At 37.0% G+C, this 26,529-nt stretch overlaps 1 protein-coding gene across 2 annotated transcripts in view; it reads left to right on the top strand.

The window, feature by feature from the left end:
• The window catches only part of CHSY3 (chondroitin sulfate synthase 3), a 284,216-nt gene extending 257,981 nt beyond the window's left edge, over positions 1–26,235 (top strand). Inside the window, exon 4 of one of the 2 annotated variants that reach the window (XR_008199718.1) lies at positions 24,673–24,739. Coding sequence is in view for 1 of the 2 variants with exons in the window: in XM_052644062.1 (XP_052500022.1) it covers positions 24,673–26,235 (1,563 nt within the window). In the remaining variant the exon portion in view is untranslated. Of the gene's footprint in view, positions 1–24,672 lie in introns of both variants that reach the window. The other variant, XM_052644062.1, reaches the window with a different exon arrangement.
• Positions 26,236–26,529: the final 294 nt, after the last annotated feature.

Below are 26,529 nucleotides of genomic sequence, written 5' to 3'. Positions count from 1 at the left end.
CACTGCCAGCTTTGCATATCCCTATTCTCTAAGATGATTAACTGTTTAAAATTGAAAAGCTTGGAAAATACAAATCCTGCCATAGTCCCCTGGTGGGGTAAAAAGACAACTCAAAACGTTTCCAGATGGTTTAGGCATTATGTTCTATATGTCCTGGGAGCAAGGGGTGGAGGATCCTACACTGGATGAGTTGGTGAAAAGTCATTTGGAGGAATATTTAGCAGCTTCCTTTTCAGAAGCCTCTGCAACCCTCCGCCTAGTTCCTAGGGTACCAGTGCATCAGTGAGATTCTGCTAAACAGCTGTTCAGCTCCGGTAAGATCTGTCTTAGCAGAAGGCTGGGATAACTCAAGTTATCTCTTGTTTTTAAGCCATTTTACACTCCTAATCTATTTGGCAACCCCCAAAATGTTTTCTTACCCTGACAGTTTAGAATTTGAGAGCAAGTTGTATCTGTTGATCCAAATCAATAGATCTTATTGCATGAGTAGAGTACTGTTAAACCTGTATTGGTAATATTGCGTTTTTACAGAAAAGAGTCTTGAACTGCTAAATTTCTTAGCATATCATATTCTACCTGGAGTCATTTTATTCCTGCCTGTGCAATTTAGTAACTTCTCTTTCTGACAATCCTTGAAAGTGCATCCTGCACCTTTTAGAAAGAGAGACATTCAAGTTACTGCTTATTTCTAGCTTTCAGTCACAAAATCCTTAAAAATTGTGTTGCTTCAAAATAGAGTGAGGGTATGGACTTTGAGCAGGTGTCAGATTGTTTATAAGGTTTTCCGGTTTGAGCAAGACAAGGCCGTTTCAGCATCTAGGACATCTTACTCCCAAGTTACACTTGTCCTCTGTTGACTACACATATTTAGCCTTTCAATAACAATTTGTGTTTTCAAAGGGGTTTCATGAACATTAATTAGCATTTCTTCACAGCCTGCCTGTGAGATGGGTCAATATTATTATCACTCATTTAAAAATCAGAAAAGTCAGATGGCAGAAGCTGAGTGATTTGAATGAGGGAATATAACATGTCAAAGTCAACCAGGAATGGATTCCTAGCACCAGCCTGGGAGATCACACCACATATCGCACTCTGAGCATCAGTGCCCCTGCACCCAGTGCTCAGAGAACACACGATGTTATTAAATGCGAGGATAGTTTTGTTTAAGTAGTGAAGAGACAAATTATTAGAGAGTTTAGTTGATTACTACGTGAGCTAGGTGTGCCACATGCAAGCACGCTGCATTGCAGGGATAACTCCTGACTGAAAGTGGAACCATGGACTTTTTGACACTCATCTCTTGTGACAATATCCTGGCAAGCTTTTTTTTTTTTTAAACAGCAAGTACTTTTTCTTAAGCATCTACTCTGTGTGTAGATGATCTTAGAATCTACAAATGTCATTGCTAAGATATCTATGAGAAGGTACTATCATTCCCAACTTGAGAACTTAAAAAACTAAGCTTAATGGGTTAAATTTCTTTGTCCAGATCACTTGTCTAATTGAAAGTGAGGCTTAGATTCAAACCTGAATTTGTGAGTGGTTGCTTACCTGTGGTACCCAGACATGCCGATGATGACATTGTTGATGGAGAGAGTGAGCTTTGTAGGCATGCTCCCCAGTGTTGACTTCTCTCTCTCTTGTTCTTATGAGAGGCTCAGGTGGAGGTATAGACAGGAAGCACATCATGTTTAGGAACCCTGTGAAGATTAAGAGCGTAAATGTTAGTTAAGAGAATAAGTATTCAGTACATTTTCAAAAGGCCAAGATAAGAAGCCAAATGGAATGCTGTTCTGATCAGACCATGCTTGGAGTGCGGTTGGTTATTGTACTTGAAGAGGACTAAAATCCAGCAGAACAATGTTTAGAGGTGAAGAACTGGTGTGCCAGTAGGATCTATTTAGGCTGCACTGCAGCAGACTTAGTCATAGTCATCATTCATGTGAAAGGATGTTGTCTGGAATAAGGAATCTCATCTGTATTTGGCACTAGAACACAAGATATTAGAACAAAACACCAGCAGTTAAGAGTTAAAGGGCCAAAGACTAGCAGAGAAAATTTTTCTGACTCAGATCTGTTCAAGAAATAAATCAGTTAGCCAGGAAGCTACCTAATTAATCCTAATCATTAAAGTTTCATTAGACTGGTTGAGTGGGAGGAGCATGCCTTTAGAGTCTGACTTGCCAGAGTTTGAATCTCAACTCTACCATCTTCTCTGATGCTGTCTTGTTCCTAAAGAATCGAATAACAATAGGGTCTATTCTATGTTAAATTTACTGGAGTTCTTCACGGCCAACAAGAGCACCTAGTAAACATTTAATGTCAGTTTCTCAGTTTACATGGATTGAGGCTTAGACAAGGTATGTTCTAAAGAGCTGGACGACCTTTGATTTCTAAATCAGGGGCAGCCATTAATCAGGGGAATGAATTTTGTAAATAGTGATATTTCATAAAGGAAAGTACAAATGAGTTGAAAGTTTGTTCCGAAGCTTTTGCAACATAACCTGGAAAGTATTACTGAAGTGTAAAGGAAGAAAGAGAAAATTGTAGTCAGAGATTTTCAGTGTATTAAAAAGCATTTATTCCTTAATCCTGTATTAAGATGTTCTAAAGAAGGTTTCACACAAAAGTTGTTATTAAGATGACTTTATACGTATTTATATATTATGATGACATACACATGGAGAATATTATTCAGCCATAAAAAGAAACACATTTGAGTCAGTTTTAATGAGGTGGATGTACCTGGAGCCTATTATACAGAGTGAAGTAAGACAGAAAGAGAAAGACAAGTACTGTATATTAGTGCATATATATGGGATTTAGAAAGATGGTACTGATGATCCTACATGCAGGGCAACAAAGAAGACAGATGTAAATAATAGACTTTTGGACTGAGTGGGAGAAGGCGAGGGTGGGATGATTTGAAAGAATAGCATTGAAACATGTACATTACCATGTGTAAAACAGATGGCCAGTGCAAGTTCAATGCATAAAGCAGGGCACCCGAAGCCGGTGCTCTGGGACAACCCAGAGAGATGGGGTGGGGAGGGAAGTGGGAGGCAGGTTCAGAATGCGGGGGACACATGTATACCTGTGGCCGATTCATGTTGATATATTGCAAAACCCATCACAATATTGTCAAGTAATTATCCTCCAATTAAAATAAATCAGTTAATTGAAAAAAAAGAATCGTAAAAAAAGATGACTACATTACAAGCACTTTTGTTTTACATATATTTCCCCTCCTTTATCAACCCTTTCAGTTGAGGCATAATAAGTAAATAAAATAAATGCTCGAATGCAGTATCTTAATTATGAATTTTCTCTGTGAGATGGCAAATTAAATCTAATAACTTTACACAACTGAATTAGCATATGTCAGTTATACTTATTATAGCAGTTTTGCACACATGACTAGATGTGTGAGTGGTGAGACTCAGGATATTGGTAGTGATTGAAAGGCCAAGTAAGAACAGGGATGGGCACCATTAATTGCTGTAAGGCAGCCAAGAAATGCATCCAACATAATCTTTTCCTGGGGACATTACCATGGGACAGCTTCTTGGTAGAAGTGCCCATCTAATGTGACATGGGACATTTCCAACTAAAACTCCATATTAGTAGGCTTGGGTTTTTTTCCCTCTAAATCATAGGCAGCACAGTGGTTTGAAAAGAGTTTGAAGGTGTCACCCTGCTTTCAGAAAAAAAAAAAAGAGAGAGGCATATGTTTTGGATATATACTCTATTTTGAGATTCATTAGCACCATTTAAAGACAACTTCATCTTAGAAGATGATTTCTGTCAAGTCTTTCATACCATTTTGGATCTAAATCTGGAACAGATTGAATTTTTGCATCCTATTTTTGTTCGAGGGAAGATTATGAAAGTCAGAACTACAGCTTTACTCATTTCAACCAAGAAGAGTTAAACTGTGAACAAGCAAGTTCTCTGACCATCTTACTCCCAATACTCTGCTACTTAGAAGTAGTTACTTGTAAAACATGCCATGGGCCTTCCCTTTTCCACCACCTGACCCTCAGTCCTGCCTGATTCTGCACCCTTTTCTCCTCATTCCCTTACTGTAACACAGGAAATGTCTTTTATCCTAGTAAAGGCCCATCCATCGCTGGTGTTTTGGGCCTCATTTCTTCTCAGATGCCTGTCTCCTTCCCCTTCTAATTTCCTCCCTTTGCCTCTTGCTTCTTTCTCTCAAAATCCATTAAGCAGTTTGGGGAGCACCTACTATGTGCTGTCCTGGTGTCTTCTTCATTTGGAGATGCTTCTTTGAGCTAGAGAGTTTTCATTCTTTTATTCTCACAGAGGGGAGGAATCATGGAAATCTCCTTTCTGTTTCTGGCATTAAATGCTTCCCTTAGTAGCAGAAAAAAAACTACACTGGTTTCAGTTCTGTGCTTCCAAAAAAGGAATCCTCAGTTCCTAAAGGAAGGTTGTCATCTAGATTGTGTTGCTCACTTGGCAAATGAAGGTAGGAGTAGAGGATGAGAGGCGTCGCCAGCAGAACTCACAACAGCTACAGTGCAACCTTTGGAGGGAATACCAGGAGCACCTCCAGAAAGTGGAATGAAGTCCAGCTTGTTTTTATTATTACTTTCCAGGGAGCATAGTCTATGGGCTGTCTGTGATATTCAATCATTCCTAGTATTCATGGTGAAATATTTATTGAGTGATTACTGTGTGCCAGACATTCTCCCAGATGTGTTGTGTATGCTAATTAATTTTCATGACCTCTACAATATTTTCTACCTTTTACTGGTAGGAAAATTGGGATAAAGGAATACTGAATGATTTATGCTAGATCACAATAGGTAGAGCAGGATTCAAACCCAGAGAGTGAAGGACAGAGGAACTTGGTGTGCTGCAGTTCATGAGGTCACAAAGAGTCCAACACAACTTAACAGCTAAACAGGAGTCACCAGATCCCATAGCCAGCCCTCTCACCCCTGTGGCAAGATTCTCCATAATCCATTTAGGAAGACAATACCAAAAACTCTGAACAAATAGAGTCCTGCCTTCCCTCAGGCAAGTATATTCAATGACTTTGATACAACTTACTTAAGAGAACAAAGAGTGAAATTTATTCATCTGAGTCTTATGAAAATAAAGTCCCAAAGTGGCAGAAACAAAGAATTCTTGCGTTCCATTTGGAGCTTTTGCCCGTATATACCCTTAACATATGTAGTCTTTTCCTCTTTGAAAATCTTTTCTCTCTTTATTCAAAGTAGGCACTGAAGTTTAATATTTTTTTTTAAAGATAGGGAGGGAAAAAGTAATTTATTCTAATACATCTACAGTTTTGTATTTCTGCATATAGATTATTAATCATCTAAAACGTTTATTTCTGGGTGTGGCCTATATTAGGAATCAAATTAATTTTTCCTAAATGATGAACAGTTGTCCTAATAACAGTTGTTGAATGGTGTATCCTTTACCTTCCTATTAAAATTACTAAATTACTACCTTTAGTTTACCCAAATTCTGAATATATATAGGACTCTGTGGATTGTTTATTCACTCTGTTAATCTATTTGTCTCTTCTTATAATTTAACCACACAATTTAAGTTACTCAAGGAAATTTGATGTCTTCATTTTCAAGCTTTTGTTAGCTAGTTTTATTCAACCACCATAGATATTTTAGGGTAAGCCTATCAAGTTCCATTTTTTTTAGGCTGGTAAGTTTTCTGAAATTGCATTGTATTTTAAAATAAATTATAATAAATTTAATTAATTAATCAGTTTTTAATTAATTTTGGGCAATTTATTCAGAGTTTGCTCTTACGTTCTTAAATTCTCTTTAATAGTTGTATAGATTTTTGTTAGGATTTTAAAGGTACATCATAATATTTATCACAAAGTTGGCATGGTTATTTTGGAAAGGATATCAGTCAATTATACAATTATTACAAACTCATTGCAGTAAAAGAAGGCTTATTGCATTTTCTCACCACTTTGGACTTGGCATAATGTTTTGATGTAGAACTGAGTGATTTTATTTCCCTAAAATGTAGTTTGATTATTTTGCCTTACAAAAAAAGGCAAACAAATTATTTCAGGGATTCAGAAAGAACAAAACATCTAATTTTAAACCACTCTTACTTTTCCTGATGGAGTTTTAAGAAACCCAGAGTTCTAAAGCAAATTACTGAAATCCAAGTTTCCTGTTTTTTTTTTTAAACTAATTTACTAATCTGATGTCCTTCTTTGCTGTTATTAAAAACTTTAGATGGAAAAAGTGTGGTAAAAATAATGAAAGGAGTAATAATTTTAGATTATGTTTCATTCAAACCATAGTATCTGTATACTTTACCCCAAATTCTAGTATACCATTATTCCATTGAGGATTACTGATTTCAATTGAACATTCAATTTTATTTTACTTGAAAAATACTAGCTGAAAATGTAAAAGTATCCTTGAATAATATTTAAGATTTATACCAAAGAGGACTTGATTTTACTCCCCGATAGATCTTTTATCTACAGATCAGTTCAGTTCCGTTGCTCAGTTGTGTCCAGCTCTTCGCGACCTCATGGACTGCTGCATGTCAGGCTTCCCTGTCTGTCAACAACTCCCGGAGCTTGCTCAAACTCTTGTCCATTGAGTTGGTGATGCCATCCAACTAACTCGTCCTCTGTTGTCCCCTTCTCCTCCTGCCGTCAATCTTTCCCAGCTTCAGGGTCTTTTCCAATGAGTCAATTCTTCACATCAGGTGGCCAAAGTATTGGAGTTTCAGCTTCAGCATCAGTCCTTCCAATGAATATTCGGGACTGATTTCCTTTAGGATTGACTAGTTTGATCTGCTTGCAGTCCAGGGGACTCTCAAGAGTCTTCTCCAACACTGCAGTTCAAAAGCATCAATTCTTCAGTGCTCAGCTTTCTTTATGATCCAACTCTCACATCTATACATGGCTACTGGAAAGACCATAGCTTTGACAGACGGATCTTTTTCGGCAAAGTAATCTCTGCTTTTTAATATGCTGTCTCAGTTCAGTTCAGTCACTCAGTCGTGTGCAACTCTTTGCGACCCCATGAATCGCAGCACGCCAGGCCTCCCTGTCCATCATCAATTCCCGGAGTTCACTCAGACTCACATCCATCGAGTCGGTGATGCCATCCAGCCATCTCATCCTCTGTCGTCCCCTTCTCCTCCTGCCCCCAATCCCTCCCAGCATCAGTCTTTTCCAATGAGTCAACTCTTCGCATGAGGTGGTCAAAGTACCGGAGTTTCAGCTTCAGCATCATTCTTCCAAAGAAATCCCAGGGCTGATCTCCTTCAGAATGGACTGGTTGAATCTCCTCGCAGTCCAAGGGACTCTCAAGAGTCTTCTCCAACACCACAGTTCAAAAGCATCAATTTTTTGGCACTCAGCTTTCTTCACAGTCCAACTCTCACATCCATACATGACCACAGGAAAAACCATAGCCTTGACTAGATGGACCTCAGTCGGCAAAGTAATGTCTCTGCTTTTGAATATGCTATCTAGGTTGGTCATAGCTTTTCTTCCAAGGAGTAGGCGTCTTTTAATTTCATGGCTGCAATCACCATCTGCAGTGATTTTGAAGCCCCCAAAAATAAAGTCTGTCACTGTTTCCATTGTTTCTCCGTCTGTTTTCCGTGAAGTGATGGGACTGTATGCTATGATATTCATTTTTTGAATGTTGAGTTTTAAGCCAACTCTTTTACTCTCCTCTTTCACTTTCATCGAGGCTCTTTAGTTCCTCCTCTCTTATCTATTGATAGTTCTGTCTTTATATCATTCCCTGCCTTGTTGAGACTTTTATTAAAAATTAACATTTAATCAGAGATAAATTTTTCTATATCTTTTCTTTCAAGCTGCTTATTTAAATAATATATCATGTGTAAGAATATATTTAATGTTTTCACATAATTGTTCTTCTTTGACCTTCACACCAATATTGTATATTTGAAAGGCAATGGTTTATTCTCACCATTTAATGGGTAACAAGATTGACGCAAATAAAATTGCTTCTCACTATCACATTGCTTACTAAAAGATTACCAATCTGATGGTCTTTCTTGTAAAAACAACTTCTTCCCAATATTCCTTTTTAAAAAGCCATGAAACTACCTCTCAAGATTCCTGTCTTTGTTTTGTTTGTTTTTAGTTTGTATGTTATTTCTCATTACATTTTCTACAAGTGCCAGTTTTGGAGCAGAGCTGTGAGGACACTGTAAGAAGGGAATCTTGAGGGGTGATAGAAAAGCCACATAGCAATTATAGTGTGGATCTCACAATAATACAGAAGGAATAAATTACAAAGCTGCAATCAAGTTAGATCTAAATTCAGGTGCTGTGAATATAGCAATATTGTACCTTCTCTATGTAATTGCAATTACTTTCAAGTTTATTTTGTCATCAAACAAGCAATTTTTCAATCAGTGCAGCTTCTGCAGATCAGCAGTCTGGTATATGAATTATTGAATTCATTTATCAGGCACTACTTAATGCTTAGCCCCACCCTTCCAAAAAAATAAAAGGATCAAGAAGTTTGAGGAAGGATTACATGGAAAGCAAACATTTGGAGGAAAAACATAATATCACATTTTATCACATAATATCACATAATATCACAGTGGTTCTCATTCTCAAAAAAAAAAGTTTAAATTTGAGAAGAGTAGAATAAATCTTTCAGTGTCATACATGATATTGTTATATAGAGAAAGGATTTGTCAAAATGCACATAAAGTATATTTTATGCTTGTTTTTTTTTTCTTTCAGATAACTTACATAAACATTCATACAAACTATTTGTTTGACAAAGAAGATATTTAAGCAAAACAGCATGCCTCACATTTCATGTCCTTACACAAAGGACAGAGTCAGTCCCATGGGACTCATTCCGAACTTGTCAAAGCAATTTCTCTTCAATTTATGAAACTTCCTCAACTTACGGTACCAAAGAGCTACTCCCATTTATTCTAAATTCTGTGGTAGGAAAAAAATCTATTTATTTTTTCTAATATAACATTTTTATTTTTTTCTCCATTAAAAACATTATCATTTAATCAGATTTTGTCATCCTTAATTACCCAACACTAGTCATAGTGAGTTAAATTCAAAATCTGCTAGGTAGTTTCTTTGCCAAAATAAATTTACAATCTAACTTTGGATAGGAAAGGAAGTGAACATAAGTAAATAGCTAATTAGCTAAATGAATGACTCTCTAATTGACAAAAGAATAAATTAGAAAACCAAGTATTATAGTAAACACCAAACTGTGTGATACAGTGAGCTCTGTCATACCTTGCAAAAAAAGAGTCAGGCTGTCCTGGAATTAACAGAAGATATATTTGTGTGGTAGACATTTAGCTAGATTTAAAAGGATGTATAGTGTTTGAATTGGCAAGGATGTGCAGAAAGGGCAACTTCAGGTGATAGAGAATAGTGATTTTTCAAATTGGTTCTTTTCCTGTTTGCAGAAATTTTTTTCAAATAAGCTGTTCCTTTAAAACTGAATATATAATAATACAAAGCAGAGCTGCTCTGATTGAAGTAAGGAGAGAAATTGGCTCCAGAGTCCTGTGAAATTTGTCCTCTTGGTTTCTCCAGGAGTTCTGATTTAGGCATGTTCAAAATTATACGCTTATATTTCATCTTTTCTGTATATTCTGTGGCATCTTTGAGTATTACTGCCTGTGTCCATAATGGAGATGTTTACAGTAATCCAAACTTGAACCAGGGTCCAAGCAGTAAAAGGGAGGAAACAAAAGGATAATTAGGAAGTGGTTGTAAAAGAAATAAATACAACATGTTGAAAGGGATTGCTGGGAAGAGGAAGAGAGGAATCTGCAACATTGCTGAAGTAATGAGTGTATATATCAAGAAGAAAATCAGTGGTACTAGGCAGAGAACTAGAAAGTTAGGAGAATAAACTATATTTGTTTCCTTTAGTATGTATGTTTTATTCATTTTTTCCCTTTCACTTTATCACTGTGCTGAGATAGGCTTTAAAGCAGAGACTTAAAGACCAGATTTATTCTAGTAGGATCTTTAAGTCTCTGTCTTTTCTGAAAATCTGGAATCTACTCAGAGGCGTGTGATTACAGACAGCCCTGGTCCTGCATTCCTTACAGCATAGTGTGAAAGCGTTAGTCGCTCAGTCGTGTCTGACTCTTTGCAACCCACGAACCCCGCCAGACTCCTCTATCCATGGAATTCTCCAGGCAACAGTACTGGAGTGGGGACCTTCTCCAGAGGATCTTCCAGACCTAGAGATCGAAACTGGGTCCCCTGCATTGCTGGCAGATTCTTTACCATCTGTGCCACCAGGGAAGCCATTTACACCGTACCAGGGACTGAAGATAGAGTGAAACTACGACATACTCTTAGACTTCAGAAAACTCCCAAATTTTGCACCTATGTTCATCAGTGATATGCCTTATGACCCAGCAATCCCACTGCTGGGCATACACACCGAGGAAACCAGAATTAAAAGAGACACATGTGCCCCAGTGTTCATTGCAGCACTGTTTATAATAGCCAGGACATGGAAACAACCTGGATGTCCATCAGCAGATGAATGGATAAGAAAGCTGTGGTACATATACACAATGGAGTATTACTCAGCCATTAAAAAGAATACATTTGAATCAGTTCTAATGAGATGGATGAAACTGGAGCCGATTATACAGAGAGAAGTAAGCCAGAAAGAAAAACACCAATACGGTATACTGACACATATATACGGAATTTAGAAAGATGGTAATGATGACCCTGTATGCGAGACAGCAAAAGAGACACAGATGTATAGAACGGACTTTTGGACTCTGAGGGAGAGGGAGAGGGTGGGATGATTTGGGAGAATGGCATTGAAACATGTATACTATCATGTAAGAAACGAAGTGCCAGTTTATGTTTGATGCAGGATACAGGATGCTTGGGGCTGGTGCATGGGGATGATCCAGAGAGATGATATGGGGTGTGAGGTGGGAGAGGGATTCAGGATTGGGAGCTTGTATACACCCGTGGTGGATTCATGTCAATGTGTGGCAAAACCAATACAGTATTGTAAAGTAAAATAAAGTAAAAATAAAAAAATTTAAAAAAAAGGAAAACTCCCAAATTTGTGATAGAGACATATATTTAGATGAATAAACTAATGTAAAATTAAAACTGAGTCAAATCGTGGGGAAGAATGGTGCCTGGTACCAGGGGAATATATACCAGGCCTAATCTTTTCAGAGAAGGTATCCATGAGGCAGTGATATTTAAACTGATAGTGGGAAAGCATGTGCAAAGGCAATAAAGAGAGAGAGGAAGCCAGCAGGACTAGAGCATAGAGGGTAGGAGGTAAGAGGGAAGGCTGGAGAGGAATGCATGATCATTCTAAGAGCACTGGCTGTCATTGATGGGGAAAAGGAGGGTCGCATGATCGTATATGCATCTTGGAAAGCCGACTCATGTTGCATCATAGAGAACCATTTGGAGAGTGGGCAGAGTCAGAAAGGTGATTAGTCAGAAATACAGAGTCAGAAAGGTGACTAGTACAGAAATACAGAGAAAGTTCTTGGTATCTTGGACCAGAGTGGCCATCCTGAAGATAGAAAGAAGAAAATAGAGATTCAGGTGATAGTTGGGAGATGGAAGAGATTGAAACTGGTGATGAGGGTTAAAGGGGAGCAATGATAGATTAAAGATATATTAAGGATAATAACTCTTGACGTGGCATCATTATTGCAAGAGTCACTTATACAATTTAATATTTGGTTTTAAGTTTTATTTATGGAGTTTTGATATGGTGATGTTTTACAGTTAATATAATACTACATATAATTTTTATTTGTGTTTTTGCTTATGGTTTTGTTTTTGCTTAAGGATTTATCCATGTGCTTAGAAAATGTAAACGCTTACCTACATTTTTCTGATTCTTTTACAGTATTTTTTTCTTGTTTTAAGGGATAACACTAGTAGGATTTAGATCTTTAATACATCTGAAATACAGACATATGTACACACATACATGTATATCATGTATTCAGTATAAGACGTGAGGTAGGTGAGGATCTAAATTTATTTTTCCTTGTAAATAGCTAATTGTTCTATAACTCATATATTAAATTGTGATTCCAAGTCATTTACCTTTTTATGAAGTATTTTTTATAATGAATGTGCCACTGAGATTAGCCCTACAAAATACTAAAAAAAAATAGACATAATATTCATTTTAAAAGTGATCCATCTTCTTAAATAACCCTATAAAAATTATGTAGAAAATATTTTAAATGCCCTTCAGTATTGGGAGGAATAGCATTGAATAGTCGTGAAAACAAACCTCAAAGCTAGTGGGATTTGGAGTGTATAATTTTGCTTATTTATAAAATACATCTTTTTAAGTCATTGTTTGTACTAAGCATAGTTGTATTGCTCAGCTCTCATCTGTTTTCTTCTTGGAATTCTATCTTTGCTTCTCAGGACTAAAAAGTAATTTATCTGTTCAGACAAGATGACTTTTTAAAAAAAACTCCTTTTAACCTAGCTTGAAAGATAACTCTGCAACTTGAAACCCAAATTATCCTTTCTGTTTTACTAAAGCTAATGAGTGTACTATGACACTAACTGGATCTCATGAAATAATTTTATCAATCCCTAAAGCAAATTACATTTTTCTGTTGTGTCAACTTGACATTTGTGATACAAAAAAGCCATATACCCAGTCTCCAGTAAGGAAATATCAGTGTAATTAAAAAGGCCAAAATGACTTGAATCATTGTCTTTTCATTTCCAGAAAACTTGATTTTTAAAAGATGATGCTTTACTTATTTTTAGTTTAGCACCATCTTGGAAACACCTACCTGTTAATTAGAGCTGTGATTCCCTTCCATTCCGCAACAGTGCTGAGCCCATGCAGAAGTCTACAGCACTATAATTAGGAATTTTCTTCCAAGAAAAACATTATAATAGACATCCTGCCATGCTTATTTTATTTTAATTGGATGTTTAGCTCTAGGGATCTTCATAATTTTTCATAAAACTTTAATGTTAATAAAATCAGCTGGAAGGAAGCACTACTTATCTCCTTGATTACACCATAAGGAGTAGAATCTTAATTTGAGCCTTTCTTTTCTTTTCTTTTTTTTTTTTTAAGCTAATGAGAGCAAAGAGTTTTAAGTGAATCAACATAATGCATCACCAAGTACTGCTTATGACCCATGTGAAAGAAAAATTACACATGACAGAGTTAAGCAGGGCAGGAAGACCTTATTCAAAACTGTTGCAATAGAGGAGAGAGACTGAATTAAACTACCTCTGAAACACAAGGCAGGAGAGTTTGTAAGTGCTGGGATGAGGTCATGAAAAAGTTCTGGAGGACTTTAGCATGGACACTGGTTAGTGATATCAGAACATCTGTGTTTGCTAATTGGTGCTTATGGAAGTAAGCCTCCTACCTTCCCCTTAAGATAGGGACATAGGATTTGTCTTTCTGGATGATTATATTTCAAAGGGCTGCTGTTAAGTCGCTTCAGTTGTGTCCGACTCTGTATGACCCCATAGATGGCAGCCCACCAGGCTCCCCTGTCCCTGGGATTCTCCAGGCAAGAACACTGGAGTGGGTTGCCATTTCCTTCTCCAATGCATGAAAGTGAAAAGTGACAGTGAAGTCGCTCAGTTGTGTCTGACTCTTCAAGACCCCATGGACTGCAGCCTACCAGGCTCCTCCCTCCATGGGACTTTCCAGGCTAGAGTACTGGAGTGGGGTGCCATTACCTTCAAAGGGCTACTTGATTTCAAAGGGATACCAGCTACTTGATAAAGAGTCCTGGGTTATAAAACTGGCAAGAGGCTGAAAGATTTATTACTCAAAGGAGCAGAGGCAGCATTTACAATCACAAGTTTTCTAAAGTGAATGTTCCAAGAGAAGAGAGGTAAGGGACCTTTAAACCAGGTAGAAACATGTCCAGAGTTTGGTCACCCACTGGTGATCTACTAGATTGTAGCTGATGATCTGGAAACTGATCTAAAAGTACAACTCTTTTCTTATAGGCAAAGTATATACAATTTTAAAATCTTTACACTTTATGTATATGAAAGGCTACTCATGAGTAACCTATCAAATTAAATGTTAGCGTATAGCAGGAAAATCTTTGAGTCTGCTTTAAAGTACCAGAAATTTCACTGTCTAGAGTTTACGGAATAATAATAATAAAGATACCCATTGATGCCAGACACTATTTTAAGCACCTTTTATATAATGTACACAACAGTCCAGGAGCTCTTCTTTTCCCAGAAGTTGTAATTTGTCTGGGGTCAGATGGGGAATGGAGGAGCAGATCTCAAAGCCAGGGCCATGACTCCAGAGACAGGATCTTGGCTCAAAATAGACATGCGTGAGCACAAGCTGAAAGAATGAAAGAGAAATGAGCAGGAGAGTTTCATTTCTCTTTCCTTTAAGTAACTGAAATGTACCCCAATCCAGTTCTAACGCCACCCACTTTAACCTTAGTTGTGTCCTGTTTCTTGAAAGGAAGACTGCTGTGTCTCCATGCAGGTGTCAAAGACCTTCTTCCAGCTCTGCTTTCATTCCCATTTTCCGTGGTCTCTCAGCAGCACTTCATTTACTTGTGCAGGAATTATTAATGTGACAGAGGCCAGCGTGATTTAGACTCGGTTTGGACTCTTACGATCATTTCACATTCCAGTGGCACAAAGCAGGAAAGATGATGGGCATCTTCCACCTTTCACCCTGCTTGGGTGACTACATCAATTATGAAAATAGTAAAAAGATGTATGACCACCATCAGTTATGGTCTAAATATTGGAGTGCAAGTGAGTAGTTAGTTCAGTTCAGTTCGGTCGCTTAGTCGTGTCCGACTCTTTGCGACCCCATGAATCGCAGTGCGCCAGGCCTCCCTGTCCATCACCAACTCCCGGAGTTCACTCAGACTCATGTCCATCGAGTCAGTGATGCCATCCAGCCATCTCATCCTCTGTCGTCCCCTTCTCCTCCTGCCCCCAATCCCTCCCAGCATCAGAGTCTTTTCCAATGAGTCAACTCTTCGTAACAGGTGGCCAAAGTACTGGAGCTTCAGCTTTAGCATCATTCCTCCCAAAGAAATCCCAGGGCTAATCTCCTTCAGAATGGACTGGTTGGATCTCCTTGCAGTCCAAGGGACTCTCAAGAGTCTTCTCCAACACCACAGTTCAAAAGCATAAATTCTTCGGCACTCAGCTTTCTTCACAGTCCAACTCTCACATCCATACGTGACTACTGGAAAAACCATAGCCTTGACTAGACGGACCTTAGTCGGCAAAGTGAGATATAAAAGCTTTAAGTTCAGTTCAGTTTAGTTCAGTTCAGTCACTCAATCGTGTCCGACTCTTTGTGACCCCATGAATCGCAGCACGCCAGGCCTCCCTGTCCATCACCATCTCCCGGAGTTCACTCAAACTCACATCCATCTAGTCGGTGATGCCATCCAGCCATCTCATCCTCTGTCATCCCAAATATGTACAACAAAGATGTGTGAAGACTTCTGTTACATTGCATTTTTAAACTTAAAGAAACATTCAAAAGCCTGAGAAATAATGCAGAATGCTGAAATTTTTCCTTTAGAGAATCAGAGTTCTTAGAGTAAATGTTTTGGTTACCAACTAGTTTGGGAGTGAATATGTGAATTTATTAAAAATTAATTATAAATATTTTATTAAGTACTCTACCCAGGAGACCCCTGGGAGCAGGTTATCTAGAAAAGCATATAAAGTCAAGTAAAATAACAGGTACCAAATGGCATAATTAATAACTTGTCAAAATTAGACAGCTGTTTATGAGTTTATATATTTAGTGCTTGTCTCCCCCAGTAGGCAGTCAGCTCCATGAGGGCCGGGACTAGGCTTCTTTGTTGCTCTACCATAGCAACTGACATGTTGTAGAAACACAATGAATATTTTTAAATGAATGAATGTGTCACTCATTCTACAATTATGAGAGGCAGACAAAATGACAGAAGGGATTACATCAGGAATGGTTTGGTCAGGGAAAGTTACTGAAATTGTCATACTTTCATAAATCTGTTATCTTTCTCGTGTTTTCAAAAGTTTTATTAATTGGATTCCACTAGGTTTCCCGAACATCTGCTCTGCACATAACATTGTCCTATATTCTTCTACCCAATTTATCCAATAAGACTGTACTCTATAATGTACGGACAGCCTAAGTCAACTTTTTACATAGTGAATATTAAATATTCATTCTTTAATCTCGAGAAATAATATCATATTTTCATTTCAGAGTATATTTAAACATAGACCCACTGACATTAAACATAGACCTACTAACATAAACCAGTTAATGTTAAATTGCATGATGCCTTCCTTTTATTTGTTGGAAGATCCTGGAGAAGGAAATGGCAACCCACTCCAGTATTCTTGCCTGGAGAATCCCATGGACAGAGGAGCCTGGTGGGCTACAGTCCACGGGTCGCAGAGTTGGACACGACTGAGCGACTTCATTCTCACTTTCACTTTCACTTTCATCAACTTATAGCTTCTTACAAATGGTGCTCCAAATTACCCTGAAGTTACTTCCCTGGTGCTCAGATGGTAAAGCATCTTCCTACAATGCGGGGGACCCAGGTTCGATCCCTGGGTTGGGAAGATCCTCTGGAGAAGGAAATAGCAACCCAGGCCAGTACTCTTGCCTGGAAAATCCCATGGACAGAGGAGCATGGTAGGCTACAGTCCATGGGGTCGCAAAGAGTCAGGCATGACTGAGGACTTCACTTTCACTTTCTTTATTTGAGGAACATTAATAATGATCACTAAAAATGGTCTTGTAGCCTAAGTTCATAATTATAAAAGGGCATGTCATTCTCTAAGTAAAATATCATGTCTGCTCCATTCTTGTACCTTTTACCTTATTGGATAATATGATGTTCATTCAAATTAATAAGCTTATGATCAATCTTTTGGGCTTCCCTCGTGGTTCAGATGGTAAAAAAATCTGCGTCCAATGCAGGAGACCTGGGTTTGATCCCTGGGTTGGGAAGATCCGCCAGAGAAGGAAATGGCAACCCACTCCAGTAGTCTTGCCTGGAAAATCCCATGGATAGAGGCAATCACTCCTACCTGGAGGGCTACAGTCCATGGTGTCACAGTCAGATACAACTGAGCAACTAACACTTTCATATTCAGTCTTTCATGAGGGTAAATGATTGGTAGCTTGAATTGCAGGAGAATGGAAATAACAAATCAACAGCAACAACAAGTCTTTAACTGTAGCTTAGCATCTTTATAGTTAAAGAGGAAACAACTTGGGCTTTCACAGCTTTCGTAACTGGAATAAAATTCATGAGCTAGAAAATAGACTACTTTCTTTTTTTTATTTGTAAAGCAAGGTATAATTTTATGCATGATCAGTTCCAGCATATAGTTAATATGTTTCCTTCAGAGGATAAGATTCATTAATTGTGTTCATGTCTTTCAAAATTGCATGCAACGACTATCTTTCCATTTGTTTTTCAGAGGTCTTGAAAGTCTAGTTTGGAAGTGATAACCTCCTTCTTTCCCATTGTCTCATATAAGTTATTGTGTGGTAATTAAATCACCAGTGAAGGGCATAGTTAAGTTATATTGGTATGAGATCAAGAAAGAATGTGTGTAGGTTTGCAAAGAGGTAGCTTGAAAATTTCTTCAAAATTCTTCTTTGCTCGTCACTGTAATAAATTGTGAATAGAATAAAAGCTTTAAGGTAATATTGAATGCAAACAATTTACTTGACTATTTACCAGATTTAAGAATATCTACAGGGGAAGTAAAGTGTATAGATTTCAACAATCATCTGCTATTATCTTAACTATAATATCAGGAAGCATTTGTATGATCACTGCCTGAAAGTGTGTATGTCAGGCTAAATCTAGCAAACTGATACGCAATCAAGTTCAGTGATCATTAGTTTTATTTCCTTCTCCAGGGGATCTTCCCGACCCAGGGATCAAACCCAGGTCTCCCACATTGTAGGCAGACGCTTACCCTCTGAGCCACCAGGGAAGCCCATATTTAATCATAGCATTACTTTATTTCTAACAGGTTAATTTTAGCTAAGGTATATGGATTTATTTAAACTAACAATTGATTATGTGCCATAATATTCTAAACTGAAATCTTATGAACTTGGTGATTGTTTTTTTTAATTTTAAATCCCTTTGAAGTTTGCCTATAATGGCATGTGTCCAGAATATACCCTGCTGGGAAATCTGTCACTTGATGATGTTCTATGTTGTCTGAAAGTATTTTTAAACTGTTGCAAATATATACTGCTGAGAAAACTTCATCACAACTAGGAGTATCTGGAAGCTATTTTCTGTGTTGTCTGACAGGTTGTTTTTTCTTAAACTAAAATGGCTAACAAAATTAAATGTAACAGAAAAAATAGTACCAGTTTTAATGGTACAGATTGCCCATATGAGATTGTTTAGGATTTCAACCAAAATTAAACTAGCTAATTAAACAGAGGCAAATCATACAGAGCATCAATACAGAGCTAAAATTAAAACACATCCACTTACCAGATTGTTGTTGACAGGATTCCTTTGGTTGCAAGTGACAGAACCACAGCTAAACTACCTGAATGAGAGATGAAACTACTGTCCTAGGACACTAGGAAGTCTGGGGGTAATCTTAGGTACAGCTCAGCATGTGTTCAGTGCTCTCTAGAGTGCTGTCTTTCTTGTATTGCTTCTCTGCCCTTGTCTGGGTGCAAGGTCTGAGCCTGTAGCCAAAGGGAAAGATTTTTTTTTGCTCATACCCAGGAATGAAACTAATCTGCCTGCAAAGTAAAGAGTCTGCCTGAAATGCAGGAGACCCAGGTTTCATCCCTGGGTCAGGAAGATCCCCTCGAGAAGGGAATGAATGCCAGTGCGCTCCAGTATTCTTGCCTGGAGAACTCCATGGACAGAGGAGCCTGGCAGGCTACAATCCCCATGGTGTCTCAAAGAGTCAGACATGACTGAGCCGTTCACACTTTTCTCTTACTACATGCTAATTGGCCAGATTGTGATTTGTAATTGACCACATTTCCTGTTTAGGAAAGGTGGGGCTCATGTGAAATAAAAGGAAAAGATTTTTTTACCGTCTTTATCATTTTCAAGGGTACAGTTTAGTGATGTCAGCTATATTCACATTGTTGTGCAACAACAGAACTTTTTCATCTTTCAAAACTGAAACTCAGTACCCACAGAACAATTCATTTCCCCCTCCCCCAGCCTCTGGAAACTACCATTCTAGTGTCTCTCTCTATGAGTGTGACTACTTTATAGATCTCATAAAAGTAGAATCATAGTATTTGTCTTTTTGTAACTAGCTGATTTCACTTAGTGTAATGTCTTCAAGGTTCATCTGTGTTGTGGCACGTGACAAAATTTCAAAAGGAGAAGACATTTTATGATTTTTTTTTGGTACTTTAAAAAGATAGTCAAGAACACAAATGCCCTCAGGCAACTTTAAATTCATAAAACAAACATAAAGAAACTTTATGGGACTGAAAATTACTGGAAAATGCACTGCTCACTTAACATTTTTCAAGTGTATTCAAAACACTGGGTTTACCACGTAAACAAAGGCAAAGTCACAGTTTTGGACCCACAACCTTTGAACTACAAGTTTTAACACCTTCTAAGTAGACTTTGGGATGACTTTTTTTAATGATATGATTTTTAATTTTTGCACATATATTTATTAAATCTTTTATTTTCAGATAATTATTGATAGCAGCTAAAAAATAATGCAAGGAAATCCCATGGATTTGTTAAAGCAGTTTCTCCCAGTGGCAAAATCTTGCAAAACTACAGTGACATATCCCAGCCAGGATATTGGCATTAATATATTCCACTGATCTTATTTAGATTTCCCAAGTTTTAGTTATGTTTACGCATGCAGTTTCACACAATTTTATTACTTGTGTACATTGAATTTTTTTAACTAGAATTTGTGGATTAGATGTGGCTATTGCCAAGGTACTATTATTTTATAAATCTTTAGTGGCAAAATATGTAATGCTCTCAATATTATGTGACAAGCATGAAGACGGGTATATCTTATCATATTTAGTTCTTTGCTGTCAAATTCCAAAACTTTTTCAAACTGTATACCTTTAATATTTCTTCATTCTATTTATAATTATAGAATGATATATGGGTGTTCATTTTTCCCAAACTTATTTCTTCTCCTTAATATTTAGAATTAGGTACTGTTTCATTGTGTCATTATTACCAGAAAGGCAAGACATAGTTTAAGAACTTTACTGTTAATATGTGAAGATAATAATTGAGGAAAAGTAATAGTGTTAATTCAAAAATTCACTATTTTGACTGGTGTGAAGTGGTACCTCATTGTGGTTTTGATTTGCATTTCTCTGATAATGAGTGATGTTGAGCATCTTTTCATGTGTTTGTTAGCCATCCGTAAGAAACGAATCGCCAGTCTATGTCCAATGCAGGATACAGGATGCTTGGGGCTGGTGCACAGGGATGACCCAGAGAGACGTTATGGGGAGGGAGGTGGGAGGGGGGTTCATGTTTGGGAACGCATGTACACCCGTGGTGGATTCATGTCAATGTATGGCAAAACCAATACAGTACTGTAAAGTAAAATAAAGTAAAAATAAAAATTAAAAAAAAATTCACTATTTTGCTCTAAACCTTTATATCTACTAGTCTTATAAAATAAAAGAAAAATCACTAGGTATTTGCATCAAGGGCACTAAGACTCTCCCTTTAGATATGCACAACTGCATAACTAAATCATAGTAAAATGAATTAAAATATTTGCAAGGCAAATTGCCCAGCCCTTAGGTACCTAGTCACCATTATATTTTACACATCTTTAATGATTTATTATTTCCTTGTTCACCTTCATGAATTATCCTGAGTCTGTGCTTCCTCGGACAAGAATACCTTCTTTTCCCAAGTTTTCCTTAGTCTGATATGTAGGAAGAGATTTAAAGAGAATTCTCTAAATTAGAGAATCCTTTTCATGAAAAATGAAGTAGCCTAAGGGGGACAAAAGAACTTATAATAAATTGAATATAGGTTCTTTATATAAATAGACATTTTCTCTTTCATAGAGAAAAAATAATTAAATTATTTTCTTAATAAAGAACACAAAGCTTTCTGATAATGGCATGGCCTTTTATTTCCACTTCATTTCAACAAAGACCTCTTAAAGACAATTCAGTCTTTTAGTTTTAAGATGATGATCTGAAATTAAATAATGGCTGTACTGAGCATATTTGAGTTCTTTTCTAAGGAAAATGAGGCCATTCTCCTTTACTCATTTATTCAATACTTACACTGATGATAATAGTAGTTTTAAAAAAAAGAAATAACAACTATAGTAATAATAATAGCTTACTCTTATTATAACTCTTATTAATAGCAGTTACTCTAAACAAAGTACTTTTCTAAGTCCTGAATTATTTATCTTAAACCATCATAACTTTATTTATATTTTATTTTTTAGCTTTCTTAATTTCTTTTTCCCCTTTACTGAGCCTTCCACAGTGTTTATTCTTTATTTTTCTTATGATTTAATTTTCACATCTCAGTTTATTTTATATAATATACAAAGATATTATGTATATAACAAAGATATATAATAAAGACAGTTTATCTTTATTTCTTAGTTCTGTGAACTGACATTTCATCTCTACCATGACATCCCTAGATCTTATATTTCTAATTTGTTGCTTTCCAAGAGAGAGGAAAATTCTTATGACTTTTAGAACTGTCCCTTAATATTTTCCTCAGTTTCATTAATTCTTTTCTTGGTGGAGTGAGGCTATTTTTCATCTAGTCTTTTTCTCTTGCAGAGACTTTGAAACACAGAAACTTGCAGAAACACTGAAATCAGTCAGGACCCATTGATGTCAGTTGCTTCTGTGATTTTGTTAGTGTGAAATGATTTTTACTTTCAGTATGAGGTTGTGGAGATACCATGAAATCAACTGAAAATTCTATAAGAGAAAGGAAATTCTGAATTATTTCAAACAAGCTAATATAATTTTAAATGTGTATTTTATGCTTTTTCTTAAAACAATTTTGCTGTATTCAAAATTTTGTGTGATAAGTAGCAAAAGTGACTGCTTATTCTAGTTTTGGTCATAATCCCATTGCTCTCCGTAGACCCTTGGTTAAATCACTTAACCTTCTTGAACCCTGGTTTCCCAAAAATCCCCACAATACTTTATCTCTCTTGTAGTAAAATGTTGAGGATTTTTATTAGCAGAAGGTTCCTCAATGATATGCTTGATACATTGAAGCACTGAGTGTATATGGCCAAATTATAACTGTTCCCAAGCTTTTCCAGAAATGAACAAAGACGAGGCAAGCCTAAAGAGAGCTGGTCTCATTCTCTGAAAACTCCTAGTTAAAAAGAGGAATCTCAGGAGGAGGCTGGCAAATCCTTGTCTTGATTGTCTTCATTAATACCAGATATAGTACTAAGCAATGTATATATATATATATTTCTTATTGAGCAACATTTTAATATACATTGAGGTGGTTGGCATTTTCTGTATTATAGATTAGGAGACTGAGATTTAGATAGATTGGCTAGGAAATGGCTTAGAAATGGTGGAGCCAGTACTCAAGTCTAGATCTGGCTAATTTCACAGCCAGGCTCTTAAACATTCTCCTGTCTATGCTACAGAGCTTGATCCTCCCTATATATAAGCAGAAAATTTGGATATACTCTATGTTTCTCAATGGAAAATATAACATGAATTCAAGATGATCTTAACTACCTAGAGTATGTATGAGTGTGCTCTTTTTAAATATTGCCCCCCTCACTGACTTTGCTTATAATATTTCTGCAAAGGAATACACTAGAAAAACAAGCACTATATAGGGAACTTGTGTTGTAATGATATGAGTGATGCAAGTTACTTAACCATTTTAATACTGATAATTTTTGTTCTATAACAAATGTCACCTTTATCAAGTTGTGCAGTATCAATCACTTCAGTATCACTAAAGGAGCTAGATAAGTCTGCAATTTAACAGTTCACCTCTGAGCAATGTCTCCTATTTAATTTAGCATGTTCCTATTTTGTTAGTAATGTAAAGCAGGCCTTAAGAAACAAGTTTCAGAGAGCCAATACTTTGTAGAGGTGGTAAAATTAGTATTCTGCATGCCATTAGAATTTTTTACCTTGTTGCATACCCAAAAACCCCATGGAAACCTACCTAAAGTAATATGTTGAGGCAATTTCAGGTGAAGGATAATAATACAACATTAGAGATATAATAGCCTATTCATATGGATTTAATTTGATTTAACATCAAAGTTTTAAATAAAAATTGGTATATGTTTTTAGGAAAAAATATTGGATGTAACTAAACTCTCTTGATGCTGCTGCTGCTGCTGCTGCTAAGTTGCTTCAGTCGTGTCCAACTCTGTGCGACCCCATAGACGGAAGCCCACCAGGCTCCCCCGTCCTTGGGATTCTTTAGGCAAGAACACTGGAGTGGGTTGCCATTAAAATGCATATCAGAATATCTGCTGTTACATTCTTCAAGGTCAGATGATGTTGATTTGAAAATCTAAGAGTATAGAATAAGAACCAGGAGAAATACTGGAGATAAAGAATCTGCCATGGTATTGGTCTTACATTTTTTAGGTCACCTTTGCTAGGAAAATTCTGATATTCATATTCTCTGTCTCTCTTCTCACATATCCACACACATTTATGTACATACATATCAAAAAACCTACCTGGTTTTACATACATGTATATGCATATTTTTAAAAGAAAGTTATTTATTAATTGGGGGATAGCAGATACATCTTAAGTAATAGTTGAGTGAATGTTCACAAATTAAATGCACATGTGTCACCATGACTTAGATCAGCAAATACAATACTGTTAACACTGCAGACCTTCCTGCCCCCTTTCTGGATTTTTGATCAGTATTCTTACAGCTAACTGCATCGGTTAGCTGTACCTGTTTCTTAATTTCATATGAATAGAATCATATAAAATGTATTCATTTGTACATGGCTTCTTTTACTTGTTTGAGTTTGTCTGTGTTGTTGAGTAGTAGTATTTCATTTATTTTAATTGATGTATTATTTTCTATTAGATTTATTTATCAATTCTTGCTGTACATTCACGTTGCTTTCAGTTTGGGTGTATTATGAATAATACTGCTTTGAATATATATATATATATCTAGGTAAATGTATGATGTATTTGTATTGGGCATATTTCTGAGAGTAGAATTACTGAGTAACAGGGAATGCATCTGATCACCTTAGTCAATACAGTTTTCCACAGTGGTTGAACCAAGTTACATTCTCACCAGCCGTGTATGAGAGTTCCAAATCTGCTGTTGATACTTTGACAGTGCATTATGTATCATTAGCCATTTTTGTAGGTTAAATATCACATTGTGACTTTAAATTGCATTACACTGGTGATGAATGAGCAAGATAAATGTTTTGTATGTTTATCAGGCATTTACATATTCTCTTTTGTGAAGAGCCCATTAAAGATTTTTTCCCATTTTTCATGTTAAGTCATTTTTGTTATGAAATATGGTATAAGTAATTCTTATTAAGTATTTTAGTTTAACTGTTTTATTGCTTAGTTTCTTTTAAAATTTATTTTAACATCTTGATTTCCTTCTACTTTTCAGATGCAACAACTGTTCCATGAAAATTATGAACACAATCGCAAGGGTTATATCCAAGACCTTCACAACAGCAAAATCCATGCAGCCATAACACTTCATCCAAACAAAAGGCCTGCCTACCAGTACAGGCTTCATAATTACATGCTCAGCCGCAAGATTTCTGAACTGCGCTACCGCACCATCCAGCTCCACCGGGAGAGTGCGCTGATGAGCAAGCTTAGTAATAGCGAAGTGAGCAAAGAGGACCAGCAGCTGGGAGTAATGCCTTCTTTCAACCACTTCCAGCCTCGGGAGAGAGATGAAGTGATAGAATGGGAGTTCCTGACAGGGAAACTCCTTTACTCAGCATCTGAGAACCAGCCTCCTCGACAGAGCATCAATAGCATCCTGAGAACAGCGCTGGATGATACCGTCCTACAGGTGATGGAGATGATCAATGAGAATGCTAAGACTAGAGGACGGCTCATTGACTTCAAAGAAATTCAGTATGGCTACCGCAGGGTTGATCCCATGCACGGGGTGGAGTACATTTTGGATTTACTTCTCTTATACAAAAGACACAAGGGGAGGAAACTGACTGTGCCAGTAAGACGCCATGCCTATCTTCAGCAGTTGTTCAGCAAGCCTTTCTTCAGAGAAACTGAAGAGCTAGATGTCAACAGCCTTGTAGAGAGTATTAACAGTGACACTCAGTCATTCTCCTTTATATCTAATTCTTTAAAGATACTATCTTCTTTTCAAGGTCCCAAAGAAGTGGGAGGGCACAGTGAAAAGAAAATACACATTCTTGTTCCTCTCATTGGAAGGCATGAGACTTTCTTGAGATTCATGGAGAACTTTGAAAACACTTGTCTTATCCCAAAGCAGAATGTAAAACTGATCATCATCCTTTTCAGTAAGGATTCTGGCCAAGATTCCAACAAGCATATTGAGCTTATACAAGAATATCAGAACAAGTACCCCAAAGCAGAAATCACCCTGATCCCCATGAAGGGGGAGTTTTCCAGAGGTCTTGGTCTTGAAATGGGATCGTCCCAGTTTGACAATGATACTTTGCTGCTATTTTGTGATGTTGACTTGATCTTCAGAGGAGATTTTCTCCAACGATGTAGAGACAATACAATTCAGGGACAACAGGTGTACTACCCCATCATCTTCAGCCAGTATGACCCAAAGGTAACCAATGGGGGAAACCCTCCAACCGATGACGACTTCGTCTTCTCAAAGAAGACTGGATTCTGGAGAGATTATGGATATGGAATTACCTGTATTTATAAAAGTGATCTTCTGGGTGCAGGTGGATTTGATACCTCAATACAAGGCTGGGGACTGGAAGATGTAGATCTCTACAATAAAGTCATTCTATCTGGCTTGAGGCCCTTCAGAAGTCAAGAAGTAGGAGTGGTCCACATTTTCCATCCAGTTCATTGTGACCCTAACTTGGACCCTAAGCAGTATAAGATGTGCTTAGGATCCAAGGCAAGTACTTTTGCCTCAACCGTGCAACTGGCTGAACTATGGTTGGAAAAACATTTGGGTGTCAGGTACAATCGAACTCTCTCCTGACAATCCAGGCAACACATATTGCCTTTTTAAAGGGGAGTTTACCTCATTGTTGGTTGTTGTTGTTTAATTTTATTATTGTTATTTTTATTATTATAATTATTATTGTTATAATTTTATTTTGTTGTCCAGGTCTTAAACTACTCTTGGTTGTCTTCCAAAGAGTGTTTGTTGACCTCAAACAAGAAGAGTCTGCAGTTCACTGATATTTCAGATTTCTACTGAAGTCAATAGGCATATTACTTTTATATATCTTTATTTGAGATTGAGTTAAATCGTGGCAATCAAATGACTTTT

Source organism: Budorcas taxicolor, chromosome 7 (assembly GCF_023091745.1).
Source record: "Budorcas taxicolor isolate Tak-1 chromosome 7, Takin1.1, whole genome shotgun sequence".
In the NCBI taxonomy this organism is placed as follows: Eukaryota; Metazoa; Chordata; class Mammalia; order Artiodactyla; family Bovidae; genus Budorcas; species Budorcas taxicolor.
The sequence above is the reverse complement of the archived record's forward strand: the minus strand, read 5'-3'. Positions and strand labels throughout refer to the sequence as shown.